This window comes from Littorina saxatilis, linkage group LG3 (genome assembly GCF_037325665.1).
Source record: "Littorina saxatilis isolate snail1 linkage group LG3, US_GU_Lsax_2.0, whole genome shotgun sequence".
Taxonomy (NCBI): domain Eukaryota; kingdom Metazoa; phylum Mollusca; class Gastropoda; order Littorinimorpha; family Littorinidae; genus Littorina; species Littorina saxatilis.
This window is the reverse complement of record NC_090247.1, coordinates 64523519-64548711: the sequence shown is the minus strand read 5'-3', so window position 1 is coordinate 64548711 and position 25193 is coordinate 64523519. Positions and strand designations below refer to the sequence as shown.

Sequence of the window (25193 nt, the reverse complement as noted above, 5' to 3'; positions counted from 1 at the left end):
CGCACGCACGCATGCACGCACACACACACACACACACACACACACACACACACACACACACACACACACACACACACACACACACACACACACACACACACACACAGTAGGGAGAAATGAAGGATATATATAGGAGGAATGGGGGTTCCGGAAACGTTTTTACATTTCGTGAAGTTTTGACTAAATGTTTTAACATAGAGGGGGAATCGAGACGAGGGTCGTGGTGTATGTGTGTGTGTGTGTGTGTGTGTGTGTGTGTGTGTGTGTGTGTGTGTGTGTAGAGCGATTCAGAGTAAACTACTGGACAGATCTTTATGACATTTTACATGAGAGTTCCTGGGTATGATATCCCCAGACATTTTTTTCATTTTTTTGATAAATGTCTTTTATGACGTCATATCCGGCTTTTGTAAAAGTTGAGGCGGCACTGTCACACCTTCATTTTTCAATAAAATTGATTGAAATTTTGGCCAAGCAATCTTCGACGAAGGCCGGACTTTGGGGATTGCATTTCAGCTTGGTGGCTTAAACATTAATTAATGACTTTGGTCATTAAAAATCTGAAAATTGTATGTGATAAGGTGGAGTGGAAGGGGGGATAGGCCAGGAAGTATTCACATGAGACGCCGAGACAGAGGTTGATCTAACATGTCTTTATTAAAATACACCAGAAGGCAGTGTAGTTCACTCTTCAATGCAGAATTAAACAAACGAAGTTATGGCGGGGCCGTTCAACAAATCGCCGGTCTCAAATCACTTAACACACACAGAGACCGCCCAGGGTCTTGTCACCTTCGCGTCACGGGTCAGACTGACCGCCTCACGCTATCGGGGGACGAATGCGCGCGCACAATACGAATTAACCAATCAGCATGTAAACATTCAACCAACCACGACACATGCATCCTAAGCACAAGTACAAGTGATACACACATGGTCGCCTCACGGGGAATAAACGGGACAGGGATTGGCAGAGAAAAGCAAAGACAGTGGCCGTGAAATCTCCACACGGCTACATGTAATTGAATTTTAATTTTATAAAACGATCCAAAATTACTTATATTTTATTCTTCATCATGTTCTGATTCCAAAACCATATAAATATGTTATATTCGGATTAAAAACAAGCTCTGAAAATTAAAAATATAAAAATTATGATAAAATTAAATTTCCAAAATCGTTTTAAAAACAATTTTATCTTATTCCTTGTCGGTTCCTGATTCCAAAAACATATAGATATGATATGTTTGGATTAAAAACACGCTCAGAAAGTTAAAACGAAGAGAGGTAAAGTAAAGCGTGCAACCGGTACCGCGCTAAACAGGCTCGTTACTTTCACTGCCTTTTGCACTAGCGGCGGACTACGGTCATTGTGAAAATAGAGAATACTACATGGCTTGCTGTGTCGTACCAGATTTACAGGAGTTGTTTTTTTAAAATATTGTACTACGAGCGAAAGCGAGCTGTTCACTATTTGAAAAAGCAACGAGTGTAAATCTGGTACGACACAGCAAGCCATGTAGTATTCTGTTTATCCTACATACTGTACTTGCGTGTATTTTACTGAAAATGTCCTGCTGTCGAGGCAGCTAAATTGAAGACGCTTGTTTTGGAACCTCGATCTCTTCTAAAGCCTCGTGCAATCTATTACGTCAAAGCAAAGAAACGTCACTCTGAAAGTGTGGCGTGACGTGTTAGTTCTAAAGATTCATCGAGGGTAATTAGCGAGCGCAATTTTTGTTTCTATAACACACCGGTGACACTGTGACGGTTCCCCTACGCTTTGTGTTCGGTGCCCTGACCCTTTGTGTTCGGTTCCCACTCGGTTCCCACACGCCAAAATTCGCGGACAAAACATCCATTTATGGTAGTATTACGCAATGTTGCTCTCTGAGAATGGTCTTGTTAGATCTGTGAGTGTTTACACTACATGCCTAGGTGCTGTTGGATTGAAGGTTTTTGATATTTTAGCCGTTATTAGGTAGAATGCCTTCCACTTTACTGCAAAACTGCATAATTCGTAGCATCGGCAAGAAATATCCTACCAAAAAATGCCTGCTTGGAACTGTCGTTGGTCCAGCAAAAAGTTCAACATGTCTGTAGCAGACAGCCTAAGTTTCAAGATTGTAGGGCCATCCAAACAGCCGTAATAATAAAAACAACAAAAGTAGTCAGTGAAATTGGCTGTGTTCGGTCCCCCCACACTTTTGTGACGTAGGCGTGACGGTTCCCATAATTCATTGTGTCGGTCCCCACTTTCTGTGTCGGACCCCACTTTCGACCTAATTTCTCTGTGACGGACCCCACAACCAGCCTATTTTGTGTCGGTCCCCACACCTTCTTGGATTTATGACTTGCCGGTTACTTGTATCATTGTATTCATTGAATCTAATTGTCTCGGAGTTATTTTTCAGCAAAAACCGGCAAGGCAGCACCTTTTGTGATACCAAGTAAGTCAGATGACATCAGTATGTGTGTGTGTGTGTGTGTGTGTGTGTGTGTGTGTGTGTGTGTGTGTGTGTGTGTGTGTGTGTGTGCTTGTGTATGAGAGAGAGAACTCAGAACTCAGAACTCAGAAATTTTATTGTAAACCACACTGTTGTGTTTGTACAAGGGGGGAGTAGAGTTTCCATTCAATGTATACTCTCTCACAAACAAGTAAGAACAAGTGCATAATACAGTGCTAAGGGTTGGAACATAGCGATCGAAAATCATTTACACACATTCATTTTACCCTAGCAGTTGCTGTCGATGCCTGAATGCATAAAATGTATACCGGGAGAGTGCCCACAACCTACTTTTGTTTTGTGTTAGTAGTATCTGCATTGACGAGTTTTCTAGTTGACCGATTTCAAAGACATTTCCCAGGTAAGTTTCTCTTATATCAGAGTATACTGGACACTTAAAAAGAAAGTGGTGCTCGTTTTCGTGGGGGTATCTGCAAAGTGGGCAAACATGGGAACCGTTTGCAGAATATCTCTGTTTGTTGCACATCAAGGGTGAAACCCCAAGTCTGAGTTTTGTGAACACTTTTTGAATATATGGATTGTCTATTTGGTCAAGGTACTTTTCTCTTCCAAAGTCAGGTTTAAACAATTTGTATGTGTCATACCTCTCACTGTCTTCTAGCTTACTATGCCAGTTCTGGGTAAAGCAGTCTTTTAGGCGTTGTTGAAAAGCCTTGATAAAGTGTTTTTCGTTGCCGACATAGCCGTACGTCCACACATGTCCAAACCCATTTTCACATAGGAGGTTTCTGACCCTAGCGGACCAATTGTCTATTCCTCTGTCTGCCATGTTCCTCATCATCACATGGGCCATTTTTACATATCTTGTGTTGGGGAGGCGATTTAGCCGCAACCAATATTTAACGCATCTGGTAGCAGCGAGGACTGATAGGGGAAATCTACCGAGTTCTCCGTATACCATGCAGTTGGGACTTTGGGGGGAAACACCTATTATCCGTTTGCATGCGAACATGTGTACCTTTTCAATATTAGAGCAATCAAAACAACCCCACATTTCTGAACCGTATAGCAATATGGGGGTAATCTGTGTATCAAAGAGTGTGAAAAAAAGGTTTAGATCATAACATCCAATATTCCACAAAACTCTAAAAATGTCGATAACATCACGCTTAGCTCGTACAATAGAGTCTTCAAAGCATCGTTGGATGGAAACTTTGGTGGTCAAGGTTAAGCCGAGATATTTATACGAGTTGGTAACGTACATGTTGTCGTGACCAAATGTCCAGGCTTCGTTTTTCCCCAAGTATCCACCGTTGCGAAATACCAACACTTTTGTTTTTTCTTTGTTTACCTTTAAACCTAATCTGTTGGCAACTTCATGCAATATATTTAACTGGTTTTGTAGTCCCACCGGTGTCACTGAAAGCAATGCTATGTCGTCAGCAAACATCATGATAAATAGTTCAATTTCACCCGGAAGAAGTTGAATTCCATGCCTCCCTTTTAGAATCATTTCAGACGCAAGTTCGTTAATCAAAAAAGAGAACAGGATTGGGCTTGCCAAGCATCCTTGTTTGAGACCTTGCATACACTCAAAAAAGGCCGTGTAGTCAGAGTTACACCGAACACAAGATAATACGTTTGAGTACATTGCTCTGAGTGTTTGAAGCATTTTGCCCCCAATGCCGATCTTGAGCAGTACATTCCATAGTACATCTCTTTTGACGGTGTCGAACGCCTTTTGGAAGTCCACAAAGGCCACATACAGTTTCTTGTGTTGTTTAAGTTGCTTGCTTACAGCTGCATATAACGTGAAAATATGGTCCACTGTCGTATACCCTTTTCTGAACCCAGCTTGGGACTCAGACATGACATTGTTCATTTCAGCCCACTTAGTCAATCTATTGTTAATGATGGCAGTATACAGTTTACTGACACAGCTTAGCAGCGACACGCCCCTGTAATTGTCAGGGTTCTCATCGTTGCCTTTTTTGAAGATTGGGTGGATAATGGCTTTGGCCCACTCAGCTGGGTATGTTCCTGTGTGGAACAGTTTGTTAAAAAGCTCTACCAGGTAAGTAGTAACATCATCACCTGCGATGCGAAGCAACTCGTTTGGGATTTCATCTATACCTGTTGCTTTGCCTTTTTTCAGCCCTCTAATGGCTTCTCTTACCTCTCCTTCAGATATATCTTTATTTAGCTCGTCCATGTCGAGGTCCGGGACCTCTTCCGCGGATAACTCGGTTTGCTGAACTGGAGTCGCTCCAGCAGCTAAATTATTAAACACGCCGTTAAAATGGTTAAACCAGTCATCTTTACTAATGCTAGGCGAGCTTCTTCCCTTTCTCTTGAATTTTCTAATTTCCCTCCAAAAGCTTTGAGGGTCATGAATGCTGGCAAGTAAAAGTGACACTTTGTTCTGTTTAAATGTAATCTTTTTATTTTTCAGCAGCTGGTTGTACTTCTTCCTTTCATCTAAATATACCGTTTTACACCGCTCTGCTTCTTTTTCACATTCTTTAAAACTGATTTTATCTGTTCTCTTCTCCATGTCAAGAGCTGTCTTGTTTTTCTTGTACCTTCGAAGAGATTTTCGTGTCAACCTTTTTTGCTGTTGACATTCAAAGTCAAACCATTTGTTTTTCTCACCGACCGAAACAGAACCATTCTTAACAGTAATTTCCATTGGCTTAGTTACCTCCTTAAGGGCACGGTTGAACAACTTTACTGATCCATCAATATCCCCACTTATCATCTGCCCCGCCTCTTCGAGTTTACCAGCGAATGATTCCGAGTCAATAAGCTCTCTTACCTCATGTTCTTTATGTGTATCCCATGACATCTTAACTCGTACCCCTTTCTTTGTTTCGTTTTCTGTTTGCCCGGTGTTCTTGTTAGTGGGGCCTGTAAGTGTTAAGCATAGCGGCATATGTGGGGATTCAATTCTCTCTTCGACGGTCAAGCCCAGGCAGAGGGATGATAACTCTTCTGAGATGATAAAGTAGTCGTTTACACTATTTCCATGTCTGGATATGTATGTAAAATGCTTAGACGAAGAGGGCGTGCAAAAACCATTTAGCAGACACAGACCAAAACTAGAACATAACGACAAGAGTTCCCAGCCAAACGTGTTAATTGTCCGATCCTCTGACAATCGAGAAGGACTATACAGAACTTGATGGTTGCACGGGTCGTCTAACTGATTTTCTGAGTCAGCAATAGCTTGCAAGGACCCAGTTCTTGCGTTCATGTCCCCACATAGGATGATGTAAACTTCTCCGTACCTTTCTAAACACTACCGCGCGTACCACAACCGCGAGTACCATAACCGTAGAGAGAACGCATGCAAACTTACTTCTTGTGAGTTTGTGTTCTAACGGCTTTGATTGGAAGCAACCCATTCTATATGTATTCTGATAGTGTGTTCTGATCGTTTTGAGTTCTTGGTTAGCATGACAAACATTGAATTAGTGTTCAGAGAACAGACCAGGCCTTTTTGTTTTATATTTCAAGGAAACATTTCAACCTTTGCCTTCAGCCATGGAAGTCATAAAATGACACGCGGTAATGTTATACTCGCGGTAGTGTGACACGCGGTAGTGTTATACTCGCGGTAGTGTCGTACTCGCGGTAGTGTCGTACTCGCGGTAAGTTCTGTTTCCGTACCCGCGACAGCGGCAGCGACAAAAGAAAACGCGCGCAAACGCGTGACGTGTTTCCGTACTTGCGTTTTAAACATGCGGTAAAATCTGTAAACTCCCGCGTTGCCGCGCGACAACGCGAAAAAATCGCTCCAGGACCCTTTCAAAAAAATCTCGTCGCTTGCCGCTTGTCGCGCCGCTAACGCGTCGCGCGTGTGGAAACACTCCTGGTCATTTTCTATGTGCTTGATTTTCGTCGCACCGCTGGAAAAACGCTGTCGCGGGTACGGAAACACAACTTTAGTGTGAGACGCAGTAGTGGTACTCGCGGTAGTGACGCTCGCGGTAGTGACCAGCACCCGATCACTCCACATAAACGCTGGTTCTGGTTGCATTGTGCCGCTGACATTCAGCTAATAGGATTTTTACACCCCCGGTATAGGGGTGTGTATAGGTTTCACTCGATGTGTTTGTGTTCGCAAGTAGATCTCAAGAATGAACGGACCGATCGTCACCAAACTTGGTGAACAGGTTCTATACATTCCTGAGACGGTCCTTACAAAAATTGGGACCAGTCAAACACACGGTTAGACGGACACCCCCGTTGGTCAAAGGGAAATAACCATTCTCACTGCCACCAACTGAGAAGGTTATTTCCCTTTGACGGGGGTGTAGTTCCTATCGGAGGAATTTCTTGTTTTAATCCTTTTGTGGTATTGCTGATGATGCTGAACATGTATTTTACTAGTTTACCAATATGTATCTTTGACCCTGATAGCCTACGAAAACGGAGCAATCATGGCCCAACATTGGCCCAATGCTGAATTTATTGGCGCGGTGTTGAGCCTTAGTCGGGCCGTTGTCGTAGGCTGTCAGGGTTTATGTAGCCTTGTTCCATTGTATTCTGACTGTCATAAAGTAATTAATTTTAAGAGAAAGCAGTCATGAACACAAGGAGCTGGGAAAAGTTGCCTCTTACAACAAGCGTGGATAAGGACACATACTTGACACAGGCAAGTACTCTTTTTTTTTCCCAATCACCACTAGAAGTCCCTGGGCAGCATTTTGCTCTGTATGGAACGCCAAAAGGCCCACAGTATCGAGACTGAGTCTCGATACTGGGAGTATCGAGACTTAAAGTCTCGATACTCCGAGTATCGAGACTCGTTCATTTCATTGGTCTTCCCTCGATACTGCGAGTATCGAGTATGGAAATGAACCAATCCGTGGTATCGAGTATGGTTGCTATGCCGCCCTAGTTCAGTATCGAGGGTCTACAAAACGATTGGTTAAATTCTGATCTCGAGTGTGAACAGCACCCTGGTGCGCCAAAGCCCACAGTATCGAGACTGAGCTCAAAGTCTCGATACTCAAAGTCTCGATACTCCGAGTATCGAGACTCGTTCATTTCATTGGTCTTCCCTCGATACTGCGAGTATCGAGACTTTGAGTATCGATACTCTGTAATTTCATTGGTCGGACTCGAATTTCAAGAGTATCGCTACTGCGCTTCTCGATACTGGTTGCTATGCCAATCGATCTGATCAAGAACGTAACAAGACAAGCGATTGGTTCAGTACTTGAACTCCTAAAGGAACTGGTAAATTAAAAAGTATAACCAGAAAACTGTTGTTTTTTTTGTACTGAGTCGTGGCGGACTGTGTTGTGCGATAAATGACTGAGAGACTAGTGAAGTGTATTGTTATAGAATAAGTTATGTTTGAGTTTTCGTTGCTGGAAAGTTAAAAAGTTAAACAAAAAAACATGAATACAAACAAACACAGTTCAAGTTATTTTGTGGATGTGTTTTATGCGCCTGACAAATGTCCCATAGATCTACTAAGTCTTGATGCGAGATCACCCCCCAAAAAATCTAATTTAGACTAAAAGTACTTTAGTCTGATATCGTAAAAGTGAAATGACGCTGTGTTTTCCTTTGAATGACTTTCACTATGAGAGTGCATTCGAATCAGTTATTAACCGAAGACACAGATACTTTTGACTGATCGATAGCCGGGCACGTTCGGCCGGGTTGACAGCGAAGCCTCAGTGATTTTTCGATCCTCCAGTTTAAAAAACCCAAACAATTACAGTTTTTGTCTTGCAGAGTGTGAAACTGTTGATTATTTGTGTAAACATCGGTCTATTTGCTGCATTTGCATTATCATTTATGCAAAATCTATACCATTTTCGGCTTTAGTCCCTGTGACAAAGGGTATACATACAGAAGTAATTGTGTATATATTGTTTTCAACAAGGCTAAGCTATTTACACAAGTAGGGAGAGTGGCTTTCTTTGTCCTCAAGCATAAATTAATGTGGGTACATACATTATCCAGCCTATTAACACAAGTGGGGAGAGGTTTTTGAATTTGTGCAGTCTGTTTGCAAATTTAGCCTGGAAAGTAAACAATACTATAAAATGAACAAAAAACCTACAAGTGACTGAGTTTCACAGTGCACGCACACACACTCTGGCTCCCTCTCCCTACAAAAATGCTGACACTTGCGGCCAAGTGACGTAACACGTACTCTCCGTTTTCGAAGTGCATTTATTGACTGATCATTCAATTAACACTGATGAATTGTGGGATAAAATCAGTGTCAGTCAGCACAAATCTGCTTAAATATATTATGAAAATCAGTCTTAACATGCCGCGTTTCTTAGTCTCTCCAGATGATTGTACCGTCTCTTTAACTTGGCGGGAAAGGCATTCCGTCTGGACAGTTTATTTTAGCAGAAGCCTGGCTGACGTCCCTGACACTGACACACACCGTGGCCGGCACACTGGCACACACACACACACACACGGCACTTTTTATTCAGCTTCAAGTTGAACAACACAAATAATTAAGAAAATGACGCAATGAAATCACGAATATCGGCTGAGCTCGAACGCTGATTGCTCACTTCACACTTGTGTAGATAGCCTGGCTTCGACGAACACGGTCTATGTTGCACAACTGCTTGTGTAAATAGCCAGTCCAACGACGTGAGTGACTTCCCTTTGGTAAGCTCATTATTTTGTGAAAGTAAACGTGCGACATCGATGACATATATATATATTAATTTCTCGACTGAAACTGAGGAGCTGAAGTCATTGCTGGCAGTAGAAAGCCCACTGTTTGTTTTCAATGAGTGTGTTGAAATGAGCAAGTTCTTCGTGTTCACCTCCGACGAAAAGCGGCCAACACAGATCCCGGCAAAGTACTGGCTGAACTGTTGTTGTCTTTTGGACGCCAGCTGCATGCAAACTGCGGATGTTCGCAAATGACTACCAGTATCACCATGGGAACATTTTGCTTGGAATTGTCAGTGACCAGAATGGTAAGTATTCATCATATTTCACAACGTAAGTATGCATAGCTTCTAAAGGCAACTGAATACGGTGTGCTGTTGGCAGTGGCCCTTGCCGATGACCACACCAGTGTCAGTGTCACAAGGCATGTACAACTAGTAAAGTTCCACACACTTGTCACTTTATGCGTGTGAATGTGAATTAATTGTGATGTATGTGTTGCACTCTGTACAAGTATTTGTGTGTGTGACTGACTCATAATTCACAGGATCATTATAATCGAGGAAATAAAGTTTGATTATCTGTGTGAGTATTTTATGTTTTCCTGCTAATTTGACTCAGTTGTTTTAAGTTACTTTAAAATGTTTGTTTTTTCTATTGATGTAAATGAATCATTGATAGTGATACATGTATACATCATGGTCAGCACAATTCAGATGGTTTTTTATTTATATTATGTACAGTTGTCCTGGACTTTTGATCCTGCTGTGATGATGATGTCACCTCCAGATGAACCAGAGCTGCTTCATCATTCATCAAAACAGCACAGCTGTCTGATTTTTCTTCAGGTACTTTTCAATTTTATCATTATAAGTATATAACTTATACATGATTGTGCAGGTCATTCATTGCTTTAAGTTTAACAAGAACATAACAGTATCACTATCACTAAACTCTGAATTGATTGATAATGTTAATAATGCCTTAAAAGTTAAAATATGTTCCCAATACTATTGGTACCAGTGTGTTAAGGTAATTCCACAAAGGCAGTGATTCTGAGTGAAACTAGCTGAGTTTGATGAATTTGTCAGTCTGTATTCACATTTCAATCTTGTGTTATTTGTAAATTGTATCACTTTTCATTTATCTACAGCAAGTATGTAATGAATCTTTATTCTGTACATGTATTTCCATTTATCCTACTGTATACGTGAGAGAGACACCCGTGAGATAATAATCGTTCAAATCACACGTGTTTATATCATGTAAATGAGGTCATGTGACGTCAAGCAAGTCTGGCAGGGACCTGTTTTTCCACTGCTTATGATGCCAAAGTCACCGAGACAAACGTCATAATAGAAACAAAAATTGTGCTCGCTAATTACCCTCAATGAGTGACTTCCTTTGCTTTGACGTAATAGATTGCACGAGGCTTTAGAAGAGATCGAGGTTCAAAAACAAGCATCTTCAATTTAGCTACCTCGACTGCAAGACATTTTCAGTCAAATACACGCAAGTACAGTATGTAGGATCAACAGAATACTACATGGCTTGCTGTGTCGTACCAGATTTACACTCGTTGCTTTTTCAAATAGTGAACAGCTCGCTTTCGCTCGCTGTTCAATATTTACAAAAACAAGTGTAAATCTGGTACGACACAGTAAGCCATGTAGTAACTAGTATTCTCTGTTTAGCCTAATGCTTTTGGGTTATCACCGGCTATTTGAATGAGAGCCATTTGTTAGCATATATATATATACAATTTTTCAATGAAATGTTTAAGTGCCATCCACAGCGTGTTTTTCTTTTGAATTCTATTACAGTGACAAGGCACTGAAATAAATTGTAAAGCGGTGTAACTTGTGTTTGTTGTCACAGGGATGTTTGTATATGTTTTGATATGTTTGGCAGCTGAAAATGACATTTATTTTGCAGTGCCGGTCAGTCTGCAGTGCTATTTGTTTCAAAGTTGACAGATGATCTGCAGACAGGGGTTTATATACTGAGCCAGTGAAGAATCAACATCATCCTTTGCTCTAAAAATGTAGGTAAGTTCTCTTTAGAAGTAGCTTATATGTGACCCTCCACCACGAAATGAGTCACATGTCACCTCGCGCGGTTCTGCGCTAGGCTTAAATATAAGTCCGGGGAGTGTCTGGTAACAGTGTGAGGGTCACCTTAGTCACAGGCTTATAACTCAAACAGTTTTCGCTCTTTTCTAAAACGGTTTTCACCTCTGGATAAAGCATAAACTAAAAAACTCTTTAGATAAATGTAAAAATATGAAAATCATGCAAAGGTGACATGCGACTCATTCCGTGGTGGAGGGTTACATGTATATAAATTATGTGTTTTTATTTTTTTTTATTAATTTGTTTACCCACGCACACTGTCAGTGTTTTGTACTGAACCTATCAATTTTGTTAACACTATTGTGACTAGCACTGCCACGGCGTTAACGTCCTGCCTGCCCAAGCTTGCCACCAAGAAACTTCCCAAACAAGTCGCGTAAGGCGAAAATACAACATTTAGTCAAGTAGCTGTCGAACTCACAGAATGAAACTGAACGCAATGCAACGCAGCAAGACCGTATACTCGTAGCATCGTCAGTCCACCGCTCACGGCATAGGCAGTGAAATTGACAAGAAGAGCGGGGTAGTAGTTGTACCACCTCTCTTTGTTTTAACTTTCTGAGCGTGTTTTTAATCCAAACATATCATATCTGTATGTTTTGGGAATCAGGAACCGACAAGGAATAAGATGAAAGTGTTTTTAAATTGATTTCGACAATTTAATTTTGATAATAATTTTTATATATTTAATTTTCAGAGCTTGTTTTTAATCCGAATATAACATATTTATATGTTTTTGGAATCAGCAAATGATGGAGAATAAGAAAAACGTAAATTTGGATCGTTTTATAAAACTTTTTTTTTTTTTTACAATTTTCAGATTTTTAATGACCAAAGTCATTAATTAATTTTTAAGCCACCACGCTGAAATGCAATACCGAAGTCCGGGCTTCGTCGAAGATTACTTGACCAAAATTTCAACCAATTTGGTTGAAAAATGAGGGCGTGACAGTGCCGCCTCAACTTTCACGAAAAGCCGGATATGACGTCATCAAAGACATTTATCAAAAAAAAGAAAAAACGTTCGGGGATATCAATCCCAGGAACTCTCATGTAAAATTTCATAAAGATCGGTCCTGTAGTCTGGTCTGAATCGCTCTACACGCACGCACACACACACATACACCACGACCCTCGTTTCGATTCCCCCTCTATGTTAAAACATTTAGTCAAAACTTGACTAAATGTAAAAACCAGGATATCATCATGATGCCTCTCTACAAAAACCAGGTCTAGGAACTCTTCATCTAAAGTCAGTCAGTATTAACCCCCTCAACACAATCCTCATTTTGTCCCATAGTGATTTCTGCCGCCCAAGAACATGTGGTTCTTATCTCACAAGACGGATTTGTGTCTTCCATTGCGAAATTCAGATCTACCCCAACTACGTGCATTGATCTGAGCAATAAAATGTAGATGCGATGATCTGCAAACATCTCTTCAACACAATCTGCATCTTGTCCCATCGTGATTTCTGTCGGCAAAGAACATGTAGTTCTCAACTCACAAGACCGATTTGTCATCTTCTAGTGTGAAATTCAGATCTGCCCCAAGTACGTGCAATAAAATGTAGAATGGATAATCTGAAAAAAATATTTTCGCGTGAACGCTGCCACGTTGTCATCAGTCCGATGTCTTTTATCCAGAGCAGGGATGAACACACTTTTTCATCAGTAGTTTGTTATGTTTATCGGCAGACTGCTTTCCATTACTTGTCTGTTTTAGATTGACTCGTAGGGTTCGTCAGCCAGGCAACAAGTGCTTGTTTACTGACACGTTCTCACGCACGACATGTCGTAAATGCAAGTTCTAACGATTGTTTTTTTTTATTGCACTGATATATCGATAGAGAATGTCGATATTTGTAAACGTCTGCCATTTCCTAATGTTTGTTTCATTATTTTGCATACGGATATGGCTAATAAGTGGATAATCTGTTACGACACGAAACGCGTTCTAAATCCGGGAAGGGAGGCTACTCCAACGTACTTTCCAAAGTGTACTCCAGCCTTAAATGTATGGCCAGTTGTGATTGTTTTTACTCTACACAAATTATTTATGTTACCATCCGCATCCTGTGCACGGCCAGAATCTGATCTCAGACCACCGAGCTTTTACATACAACGAATCCATCCTTTTGTTTGAACGCTTACAGCTTACAGCTAGGGAGAATCTTAGCTGCTCTTCATAAGTTCATGGATACAGGTCATTTGTTTTTTTTCGTTTTATTTTTCATTGTCTTAACTCTTATTCAGAGCTGACATTATTGTTGACTATAACTGTTATGGGAATGATGATAATGATGTTTGGGATTTCTGTTAAAGTTTGAGACTACATGACATTGACAGGGCATCACTCTACCATGTACGCTTACTGTCATATAACTGGGCCAACCAGACTAGAGAACTGCTACACCTGTGGTGTTAGGTCATTACTACATGCAGTATGTAAGAAATGTTAAGTCCTTTGTACTGGAAACTTGCATTCTCCCAGTAAGGTCATATATTGTACTACGTACGTTGCAAGCCCCTGGAGCAATTTTTTGATTAGTGCTTTTGTGAACAAGAAACAATTAACAAGTGGCTCTATCCCATCTCCCCCCCTTTCCCCGTCGCGATATAACCTTGAACGGTTGAAAACGACGTTAAACACCAAAGAAAGAAAGAAAGAATTACTACATGCAGATAGCATGACCTGGGCACCCTCAGTGATATCAATTTTTGAAAACGTTAGAATTGCATAGTGATATATGTATCCTTTTTAAAAATAAAAGTGAAGATCTCAACACACTTTGTCTTTCTAGTTTTCTCTATTGCATTGATTTGAGAGGAAAATCTGTGTCCTTAGAATTTTTCAACAAGAAAAGCAAATGCTCATTCGACTCGCCTTCGCCATACGTAAAATAAATCAGACAAAATATTGCTGTTTCATAGTTTGTCTTATCTTACGTCATAGGTGAGAGAGCTACCAGTACCAAAGCGATAGAGGTCCTTCAGGGCACATTGATTATCTTATTGCTCAGGTGAGTAAAATAAAACATGTCTTAAGTTAAAAGGAGTAATCCACTAGTATTAGGATTCACTGTCAGTCGGTATGTCTGGCCGGACGAATGGCCGGCCGGCTGTGGACAAAAAGCTTAACGTTGAACATTGGGGATTGGGGGTGGCGGTCATAGGTAGTGAAATCCTCCTTTTAAGATTTTCAAAACCCTGAAAAAATCAGGTCTTACAATGGGGGTAAACTTACATAAGTTATGACCAGAATATCTTAGAAAACAGGGTCTTGAAAATGTCAATGTCTTGGGGGGGCGTTGTTGAGTAAGTGATTTTGGTTGTTGGGTTGGTTGTTGGGTAAGTTACCGAAAAATAACTAGCCCTACTCATTTACAGAGAGAAAGAAGCAGAGGGGGGAATCATTTTTGGTAACTTAACCAACAACCAAAATTACTTACCCAACAATGGGCCTGAATCCTCGATAGCTCACAGGTTGATGAGCTAGCGATTGAAAGGTTCCGAACGCTCTAATGTACAAAATGTAAATCTCTAGACGAAACAATACAAACATACTGCATTTAAACTAGCAACTACAGGCTTGAACACATTAATCTCCATATAAAATCGATGAGTTTGGTTGTTTTCTAAATTCAAATCTAACGATCAGTGCAGAGAAACTCGCTTTAGATCTCTTGCAAGTGCAAGCAAACTCCCAAGGCAAGTAACTCTCATACTCTGTGAAAGTGTCTGATTTTGCCATTTTTGGGCATTCTTATAACATTTTCAAGACCTTCCAATTGATAAAAACTGATGAAATTATTTGTACTATCACTCTGAAGGGTTTACTTTATGAAGGTATGGTGCTATTAGTAACTTGCTGCTTTCACAAAGAGAAATTATTTTTGGCACAGGCTCAGAGAACATTTATGTTACCTTGAAAATAATACTGCTGATTGTTTCTTGTTAATGTTTTATTTTTCTCCATTGTTTCTTGTTAATGTTTTATTTTTCTCCATCTTTTGTAGCTGCCTGGCATGCCGGTAATGCTGCTGATCCACACAAATGGAAGAGTCTCACTGAACAAAAGGAAGGAAGAGCCTATGCGTCAGGGGTTCAGTTGAGTTGTTGCTCTTCACAAACCTTTCACATGTCTGCACACATTCAAGGCTCATCAACCAGTAAGAATATATATGGTACGTGGTCGAGTCAGTGCTTTTTATTAATTTTAATATTATTGATTCAAACCCCCCAATCCTTCACACACCTTCTCTTGGATTTAAAGCAATTTGTTAAGTATTTTTACTTTCTGAACTTCATCTGTACTTGATGAAAGAACATTTACTCTCACGTAACATTTAAAAAGAAAACTGAAGTTTGTACAGGGTAACCCCAAAAATGTAACCCATAAAAAAAATTCTCATTGTAATAAATTCCACATCTGTCGATCACATATTAGTTCATATTTGGTGTATATTCACTTCAGCTTATGTATGACCTCTCAACAAAGTTGCCAGTTTGTAGGTAAAAGAATGGTAGCCTAAAAGAATCTGACTTTTGTGAGATTTCGGAAAATAAATCTGATTTTGGGGATTGGCTCAACATTACCAGGTTGAAAACTGAGCCTGAGCTATACTAACCGGTTTTAAGCCCTCCAGATTGTTAGTACCTAGTAACCTCTAACCAACTCTAGACAATCAATGACTTGAATGCAGCAGTTACAATTAAGCAGGATCAGGGCATTTGCCTTAGAGGAATGAGTTCATGTCATTGATGAATTTTGCGCGCCATTGCGCAAGTGTAACCTTACAATGAAGGGGGTCATTAAAGTTCAGCAAAAATCTTTATACAGGGTGACCCCCAAAAAATGCAACCCTCAAAAATGTTAATAACTTCTACATCTGTTGACCGAATCACTTCATATTTGAGGGACATACATTTCAGCGTATGCATGACAGTTCCACAAAGTGAAAATTCTATAAATCAAATGGTTTGACTCTTGTGCAATTTAAAAAACAAGTTGCCAAATTCGGGGATTGACTCATTTGTACGAGGTTTGGCATTGAGCGGTAGCCAAACTTGCCCAATTTTTGCCCTCCAAATTGTTACCTTTGGGGTAATTCGTATAACATAGTATACCTTAATCAACATTAGACAATCAGTGACTTAGTTGCAGCAATTACGGGCAGGATCAGGGCATTTCCCATGGATGAAGTGTCACTTCACAACAAAGGGGTTACATTTTCCAGTCATTTTAATTTGGCAAATATTTTTATAGTTGTTGTGCATGCACTTTAGTTCGTCTATGACCATTCTACACATTTTTGAGTCTGTAGGTAAAATGGTACGACATGTACCTTTTCTCCAAAATGTGTTCCAAATTACACCTCCGAAATTGTCAATCAGACGACAGTTTTCTTGCTTGGGGAATGCCTTGAGTCTAGTTGTAACTGCTTTCTTCAGGTCACTGATGATCTAAGGGGTGTTTGTGTATACTCGGAAATTCAGATAATCCGAAAGGTTAAGGTCTGGAGGGTTCAGATTAGGTAAGTATTGCTGCCGCTCAATGTCAAACCTTGTTCTCTTGAGTCGATCGCCGAATTCGGTAACCTTTTTTGAAATTGCACAAACGTCAGACCATTTGATCTATATAATTGTCACTTTGTGGAAGGGTCATGCATAGGCTGATATTTATGTCTTCCAAATATAAAGTAATTCGGTCAACAGATGTAGAGTTATTAGCATTCTTTAATTTTAGGGTTGCATTTTTGGTAGTTGTGCATGAATTTAAATTTGTTCATGACCACTCCACAAAGTTTCCTGTCCGAAGGTAAAACAAATGTGTTCCGATTTAAATTATCCATCCTAAATTGTGAATGAAAAGCACTTTCATGTCTAGGGTTTGCCCTGAACCTAGCTATAACTGCTGTTTTTAGGTCACCAATGATCTGGGAAAGGGGGTGGGTGGGTTGTATACCTATAAAAGTGTCAATCAGCGGACTGCATAGCTGAAGTTAATGTACGTTAACCTTCACCAGATCATGCTTTGGACTACACAGTCCGGATTATGTGGGTCGTGTACGACCCATAATTTCCTAAGGATTCAACGTAAAAAGTATGTGTCATACACGACCCACGCCATCTGAATAGGGATAAACAACGTAAAACTCTGAAACTCCTCCTGCATTTACAGGCACTCCCTTCACACACTTTCAGCCTCTCACTCTCACTGACCTGGAGAAAGTCCTCAAAGAAATGACCTTGAAAACCTGTGACCTTGACCATCTTTCCACACAACTCTACTCTGACTGTCTTCCTGACCCCCTTCCTTCTATTCTCAAAATCATCAACACTTCTCTGCAAACAGGCACTGTCCCCAACTCCTTTAACTCTCACAGCCCTGGTCGGTTTTGCTTTTGCACAATCACTCAGCCCTGGCCGCTTTGAAGGGTTACTAAATAAATTATTAAAAAAAAAGTTTTGGCCTTACAGACTTGAAACTTTTGGACATTGCTGATAAGATAACATACTAAGTCTATGTGCAAGGGAAAGGTGATCTGTTATTTACTTTTTAAATTGTAAAATTTCATTTTTTTCATTATTTTTTTTTTAATGCGCAAAGGGGTTCTAAAACATGCTTAGAATAAAAAAAATCACAAATTAGCTCTGTTTGTATCAAAAACACCTCTGAACAGTTGCTATAATTATGGTATAGTATTATGTTTACAAGTTATCATGAACTTGCTATAAGTCCTTCTTTGTCTACTGCGATCTCTAGACGCGGAAGGCGCCGCCATGTTGTTTTCACGCACCTGATAGAAACGGAGCTACTACTCTCGTGCTTTCGCATTTCCTACTGACAATAAGACCTTATGTTGGACGGGAATAGTGCAGATGTACTCACAAATGAATGACCTTCACCCGGGTAGTCTTTAGTTTCGTACACGACCTAATTCCTGTGAATGGAAAATTACGAAAGCACAGATGCCGATATCGGTAGGTTCGTATTCAAGCGTTGTTGCGCGAAGATACCGATATCGGTAGGTTCGGGCTTAGAGAGTTAAGACTGCTATTGTCAAACCTCTACTCTACTGAAGAAACCATCGCTTGACCCAAACACTCTCAGCAACTACCGCCCTGTCTCAAACCTTTCCTTCATCTCGAAACTCCTGAAACAACTCAACTCTCACCTTCTTTGCAACAATCTTCTCTCTCCGCTTCAATCTGCCTATCGTCCTCACCACTCCACCGAAACTACCCTTCTCAAAATCACTAATGATCTCCTCCTTGCCACTGACCAAGCTGAAATCTCTGCCGTCGCCCTACTTGATCTATCAGCGGCCTTTGACACAGTCGACCACAACATCCTCCTTCAACGCCTTCAGCACACCTTTGGTATCCATAGCACAGCTCTTTCTTGGTTCTCTTCTTATCTCACCGACCGCTACCAGACTGTTTCGATTGACAAACTGAAATCTGACCCCATCAGGCTTGAGTGCGGAGTCCCTCAGGGCTCAGTCCTTGGGCCTGTACTACTGTATTTACTCTCTACACTCAACCTCTTGACCACATCTTTGACCGACACAACGTTCTCCACCACTCTTTTGCCGACGACTCTCAACTTTACAACAGCTCTTCCCCTGACCAGTCTGAATCTCTTCTTTCCTCTATCTCTGACACTATATCACTGACGTGCAGAATTGGATGACACAAAACAAACTTCAGCTCAATAGCAACAAAACTGAAGCCATTCTAATAGGCACTACATCCAAACTCTCCAAAGCCACCTCTGACTCTCTTCAACTCTCTGACTCTTCTGTCCCTCTGTCTTCTGCTGTCAAAAATATCGGAGTCACTCTAGACAACACCCTTTCCATGAAACAACACATCTCTTCTGTCTCTCGCACCTGCTACTTCCAACTCCGCCGCATCGCCACTATCCGCAAGTACCTCACCACAGATGCTACCGCCAAACTGGTCACTTCCACCATTCTCTCACGTCTTGACTATTGTAACTCTCTCTTGACTGGTCTTCCCTCTTCTTCTATCTCTCGTGTGTGTGTGTTAATGACTTTAAGTCTCCGTGTGTGTGAATGAGTGTATGTGCGCCTTGGGTCGCCTGTTGATGAGATATGTGCGCGTTATAAATTCTCGTATTATTATTATTATTATTAAAATTCCTTACCATATGGGTCGTCCATGACCAACATCATCCGGACTGTGTAGTTCAAATTGCGTCATCGTTTATTTGTTTGTTTAGATTAGAAAGATAGTCTTTCAAAAGTTGGGCAATGGGAAGGTCGCATGGTGATTGGAGATTACATGAAATCTCAATTAAAGGCTGCCATACTCGTAGCGTTCATTAATTAATTCATATTGTTTACATGTGCCAATAATGTTATAAAACTGTATCTAAGGGGATATAATAACGATTGGCTGTAGCTTTCAAACACAGAAAAAATTATTACAGTATTGCAAAGTGGTGTTGATAGTGTCAAATGTAAACAGAACAGTCTCAAATGCCATCTTTGGTTTACGAAACGTCACAAAGTGAGGTCAACGGTCTAAAAGTAGCGCAAGTCTTGGAGAACTGTTGCTAAACAATGCAATAAATAATTAATTATTTCTCGTAATTGGTGAGGACTTCAAACCTAAAACTTTGCAGGAAGCTTAATTTATACATCCCCGCAACAATGGGAAAAGCCCTGGATGTAATTAAACTAATCAAATAGGACTATGTCAGCCTTTAAAAACTCCAAATAGTTTCAGAGATATAAATACGATTTTGTGAGGCTCTGGGTCATCCACGACCCACGAAGCAGGGTGAAGGTTAGTATGAAGTAATTTGGTCAAAAGATGCAGAAGTTATTAGCAATTTCAAGACAAAAAGCACAGACAGAAAGAAATCAAATGCACTTTTAACATAGCATCGAATGTAAAAAGAGATAAAATAAAAAAGACGACAATTTTGTCAGAACATTTTTTTCTCTCCATCCAAATAAAACAAAAATAATGTCACTGTGGAAAGAAGTGCAGATGATTACCATAACTGAACAAATGAGAAAGCAGTTAAAGATCTCCGGGGCAGAACAAAAAATAGCAAACATCCCATCCAGAGAAGTGTTAGAACTGAACAAAACATTGCATAAGCCAACTTCAGCCAGATACAAAAACAATAAGTAAAGACGAAAACGCCTGATAAGAATTAACTTTTAAACCTTTAAATTTATCAAAAAAGTATTGAAACAATTGCCTATGATTACAAACAAGTTTCATATGATCATTAAAAAAATTCACAGGAAATTTAAATATCAATGTGTAGGTTATCAAGTGCTATATCTGAAAACCATGTTCGATTTGTGTAATGTCTTCCTTTGACAATGCCAGACAGCACTCTTTGCCCTTGGTTGCAAAATAAGATTTCACTGATTTTACTGAAACAAATTTGTGATTTTTGTGATCTTTTCGTTCTTCAGGAATCCAAGGCGCTGGTATTGGATGACAGCCTCCTCTCAGTTTCAAACACCCAGAAAAGATGTGCCCTGAAAGAAGAATTGGAGTGAGAGTACACCAGCACATTGCACACGTACATGTGCTGCTGAAAGGGAAAGACACTTTATTTTGTGGATGTATGGCTGCTCGCCTATAGCATAGTTGAGAATGTACACAACCAGATATATTACCAACCCTTCGGTTGGGTAAACTCACTTCCCCGCTGGATATAATTATTACAATTTATTTATTACTTGTTGGAATTTTGGATTAAATTACATATTCTTACTCCGAATCACATAAAGCATTTGACTACGTCTGAGATGCTAGGTACTGAAAAAACGCTACCCATCAAAAAACAAACAAAGGGAAGCGACCCCTACCAAAAAAGCTTGAATAGCTATGGTAACAGCCAGGTTCCCTGGGAGTTACCTCCCATATAGCTACTTCCTCTCTGTCACCACGTGACCGCTCATACTGACTTCAGCGTCTTGCAGAGAGGTTGTGTTGGAAATTTTGTGCGCTTTCTGTGGCTGCCTTTGGTGGAGTTGTTCACTTGCCGGCCACGTAACCCATCGTTCTCCTGTCAGGGCTTCGTTTGGTGAGCCCGTTCTGTTTTTCTGTGGTTTTTGTTCGTTTTCGCCTGCTGTTGCTGATATTTTGTCCCTTGGACTCTGTGTGTCAGTAACACGTGCGTGTGGCCATTTTGCTTCTGTCAGCTTGGCTGACTTGCTGTCTGTGGCGTTTAACCTGTGCTTGTTCACTGTTTTGTTGCAAGTTTGGTTTGTTTCTGCGTGTTAGTTACTGCTTGCGGTTCGTGTTTACGTTCATTTTCAGTAACTTTCCTTGTGAAATTTTTTGCTTGTTTACGTTTTCGTTGTTCGTCAGCATGGCTGATCCAGACAAACGTAAGGGTAAATCCGATTTGAAGGGCAAAGTGAAACCTAAATCTTCTAGCACCAAGCCTTTGGTGGTCGTGTCGGATGAAGCACGCAATACCATTTTGACGGTGCCCATTTCACCGCCTGGTCCTAGTACTGTTTCTCGTCCTAGTACTTCTGCCGTTACTCCGCCGCCGCCCTCCGCGGCTCCGGAGCAAGGGGCTATCGTTGCCTCCTTTTTGAGTTCGTTACTCCCAGAGATACGTTCCATGGTTCAGACTGAAATGCAACGAGCGTCTCCTTCCGCTAGCGCTTTCCTTCCTGCGGAGATGGGGGGGGTGCGTTCCCTCGCTTCCGTGGTGGTTACCTCGGCTTCCGGTCTGCATGCTCAGGCTGCTTCCGCCTCTACCACAGGCGTCTCAAGTAAGTCGGACCGGTCTGGCAGCCCTCGTGAGGCGTTCGGACATTCCCTCACGGGAAACGGTTCATTGGCTCGGGGTCACTCCCTGCTCTCTACTGGCAACAGTACTCCGTATGGTGAATCTGTCGCTCAGCTTCGGTGTCTGCCCTCACTAGCCCGCACCCAGTGCCGCAGTGACGGGTTTGACCGAGAACTGGCCTCCGGGCTTTACGGCTCTCAGCCGCAGTTCTCGCATTCGTCGTTTCCGCCCCCGGCGGTTTCGACGTCTGCACTTCCGGCTTCGGCCGGACACGCTGTCTCTCATCCTAGCACGTCCGCTTGGCTGCAGGAGAGGGATCAACGGCGTGAGGTTTTTGCGCTTCCGGCGCTTCAACCAGGCAGGCTGTCACTTCCCCCGGACGGGGTCGCGACTTCCTCCCACGTACATCCGGTGGCTTCGGATGGGTTTCCGTCTTACCCTATGCACTTTAGTCAGGGTTCAAGTCGGGATCACTTCCAGGATTACGGGTTTCCGGTTTCCGGTCATCCCGCGTATCCTGCCGCCGGCGTTCTGGATGACTACGGTCATGGCACTTCCTGTGACCACTCTGAGGTGCAATCAGTGGCCAGTGAAGAGCCTCCTTCGGGAATGTCGTCAAGGCTGCGTGTCATTCTGGACACAGCAGCTGAGGTGACTTCACGTTATTTCCCGGAGGGCACGGCTGCGGCGGTGGCTCCCACTTCGGGGGTACCCTCGGCGATGTCGGATTTCCTACCTGCTAAGGAGGCTAATCCTTCCTTCCGCTTCGCGGAGTCGCCCGCCATAGCCTACCATCTGTCGCAAGTCTGGGCGTCGGCGCCTAGGCGGACAGGTGGTGTGCCTTCGGACCCTGTTCCGTTTCTGGTGCCTTTCGGCACAGTTCCGGAACAATCTCAGCCTTGGCTGGCGACGATGGCACAGACTTCTACTTTCGTGCCATTGCCTCAGCGGAAGCTCGCGCTTCCTCGGCATAGCCGGAACCTCGTTGCGTCTTACGCACTTCCGCGTTCCGTCTTGCCGGTGACGCCGGACTTGACAGCACTTCTGGCCAAGCCAGTCAAGGGCGACTCAGTCATTCCGGTGAAAGATAGCACTCTCCTCTCCCTGGAGGAAGTCGGACGTCAGCTGTTGGAATTGGCTTCAATTTCCGACACGCTGATTCGGGCTCTCTCTAGGTCTTTGACGGACGACTTAGTCCCGTTTACGCTCAGCGAAGAGCAGAACGCGGACGACGTCTCCTCCCTCCTCACAGCGTTGGCTAAGGTAAACGAGGAACAGACTCGTCTGTCCTCTTTACAGTACGCACACGCAGTCTTGGCGAGGAGGGAGTTGTTTCTTGCCAACTCTCAGTTTGCAGAGCAGGTTACCAGAGACACTCTCAGAGTGTCTCCGGTTGTGGAGGGCTCCTTGTTCAGCCAAATGGCGCTTGTCGCTCGGCAACAGGAGATTCAGTCCAACAAGGATTCTCAATTCCTGGACATGACTCTACAGGGCATGAAGCAAGCTAAGCCTTCCCAGCAAGGGAAGTCTCAGCCGGCCTCTCATCCCAAACCTGCTCAGAAGAGACCTGCACAGCAGAGCTCTAGAGGCGGCAAGAAACGGATGGCGTCGGGAAGGGGACGAGGCGGCTCGAGTAGCAAGCCTCACCCCCAATGAAGCGCTCCCGATCTCACCACCCTCCCGCCCTCCACTCTGGTGATGGCGGGAGGCCCCTCCCGGGCACTTTCCCATTGGATGGTATCAGTAGACAGCCAATGGATAGTGGGAGTTGTGAGATCGGGCTTCCGTCTCTTATGGCGGGAGGAGAAGGCACCTCTTTCCCGACATCCGCCGCTCTTCAGACCCCCCTCCTCGCAGGAAGCAAGATCCGTCCTTCAGGCGGAGATTGTCTCCCTGGTGCAGAAGGGCGCGGTCGAGAGGGTCCTGGACCAAAGCTCACTGGGGTTTTACGGCCGGCTTTTCGCCGTCCCCAAAGCTTCAGGGGCGTGGCGCCCCGTCTTGGACTTATCTCTCCTCAACACTTTTTTGAGAGAGATCAAGTTCAAGATGGAGACGCCGGCCACGGTCAGGGACTCTCTGCGCCCAGGAGATTGGGCGACCTCCATAGACCTGATGGATGCATATTTCCACATTCTCATGCATCCGGCCGACCGGAAATGGCTTCGTTTCCGGTGGGGAGATCAGGTCTTCCAGTTCCGCGCGCTCCCTTTCGGGCTGTCTCTCGCACCATGGATCTTTACCATGGTGGTGAGACAGTTTTGCGCTCTGGCGAGGTCGCAGGGGGTTCGTCTGCGGGTCTATCTGGACGATTGGCTCGTTCTGAATCAATCCCAGATAGGCTGCTCGCAGCATACCCAATCGGTTCTTCGAGAGGCTCACTTGTTGGGTTTCTCGATCAACCGATCAAAGTCGGAGCTGATCCCGTCTCAAACGTTCACCTACCTCGGGATGTCGTTCGACACGGTTGCCTGGACTGTCCAGCCCTCCCAGCGTCGGGTGGACAAACTCCAGGCTCAGATCCGCTCCACTTTGCCTCTCCTGCAGGCGCCCCTCCGGTCTCTCGCCTCCATCTTGGGGCAGATGGAGTCCATGGCTCTGTTGGTTCCTCTGGGCAGGGTCCACAAACGGCCTTTTCAGGCAGCGCTGAAGCCGTTTGTGGACTCTCCTCAGGTGGACTGGAACGCCCTCGTCCCCCTCCAGGGATGGTTCCAGTCCGCGACCCTTCCGTGGCTGGACACGGAATGGATCAGCAAGGGAGTTCCGATCGCCCTACCTCCCCCAGACTTGGATCTGTTTACAGATGCTTCTCTGCGGGGATGGGGGGCACACACGGACCTACACACGGTGTCAGGTCTGTGGTCGGAGGAACAGAGCCAGTGGCATATCAACTTGCTAGAGCTGGAAGCAGTAGCTCTAGCTCTAGTCGAGTTTCTGCCCTCCCTGCAGGCCAAGCATGTTCGTCTGTTTACAGACAACACGACTGTGGCCGCCTATATCAACAAGCAGGGAGGCTCGCGGTCCCCGTCTCTCTCGGACAGGACCTGCGAGATCCTGAAGTGGTGTGCTCTTCACCACATCACGATCTCAGCCAGGTACCTTCCAGGGAGGCTGAACACTCTGGCGGACG

General features: G+C 43.0%; 1 protein-coding gene across 5 annotated transcripts; it reads left to right on the top strand.

The window, feature by feature from the left end:
* Positions 1-8978: 8978 nt before the first annotated feature.
* LOC138962928 (uncharacterized) lies at positions 8979-24182 on the top strand. 5 transcript variants are annotated; one of them, XM_070334889.1, is made up of 6 exons: positions 8979-9439; positions 9875-9979; positions 11067-11175; positions 14219-14285; positions 15282-15449; positions 20730-24182. In XM_070334889.1, the coding sequence occupies exon 6, from the start codon at positions 21635-21637 to the stop codon at positions 23720-23722; it is 2088 nt and encodes a 695-aa protein (XP_070190990.1). In that variant the 5' UTR covers positions 8979-9439; positions 9875-9979; positions 11067-11175; positions 14219-14285; positions 15282-15449; positions 20730-21634; the 3' UTR covers positions 23723-24182. The 5 variants fall into 5 exon arrangements, with proteins under 5 accessions (XP_070190990.1, XP_070190989.1, XP_070190993.1 ...); XM_070334888.1 differs by having other exon boundaries at positions 11067-11179; XM_070334892.1 differs by lacking the exon at positions 14219-14285.
* The last annotated feature ends 1011 nt before the right edge of the window (positions 24183-25193 follow it).

Bases quoted from the DNA above. Each gene is read 5' to 3' on its own strand.
- LOC138962928 (XM_070334893.1), top strand. From the start codon at position 21,635: ATGGCTGATCCAGACAAACGTAAGGGTAAATCCGATTTGAAGGGCAAA.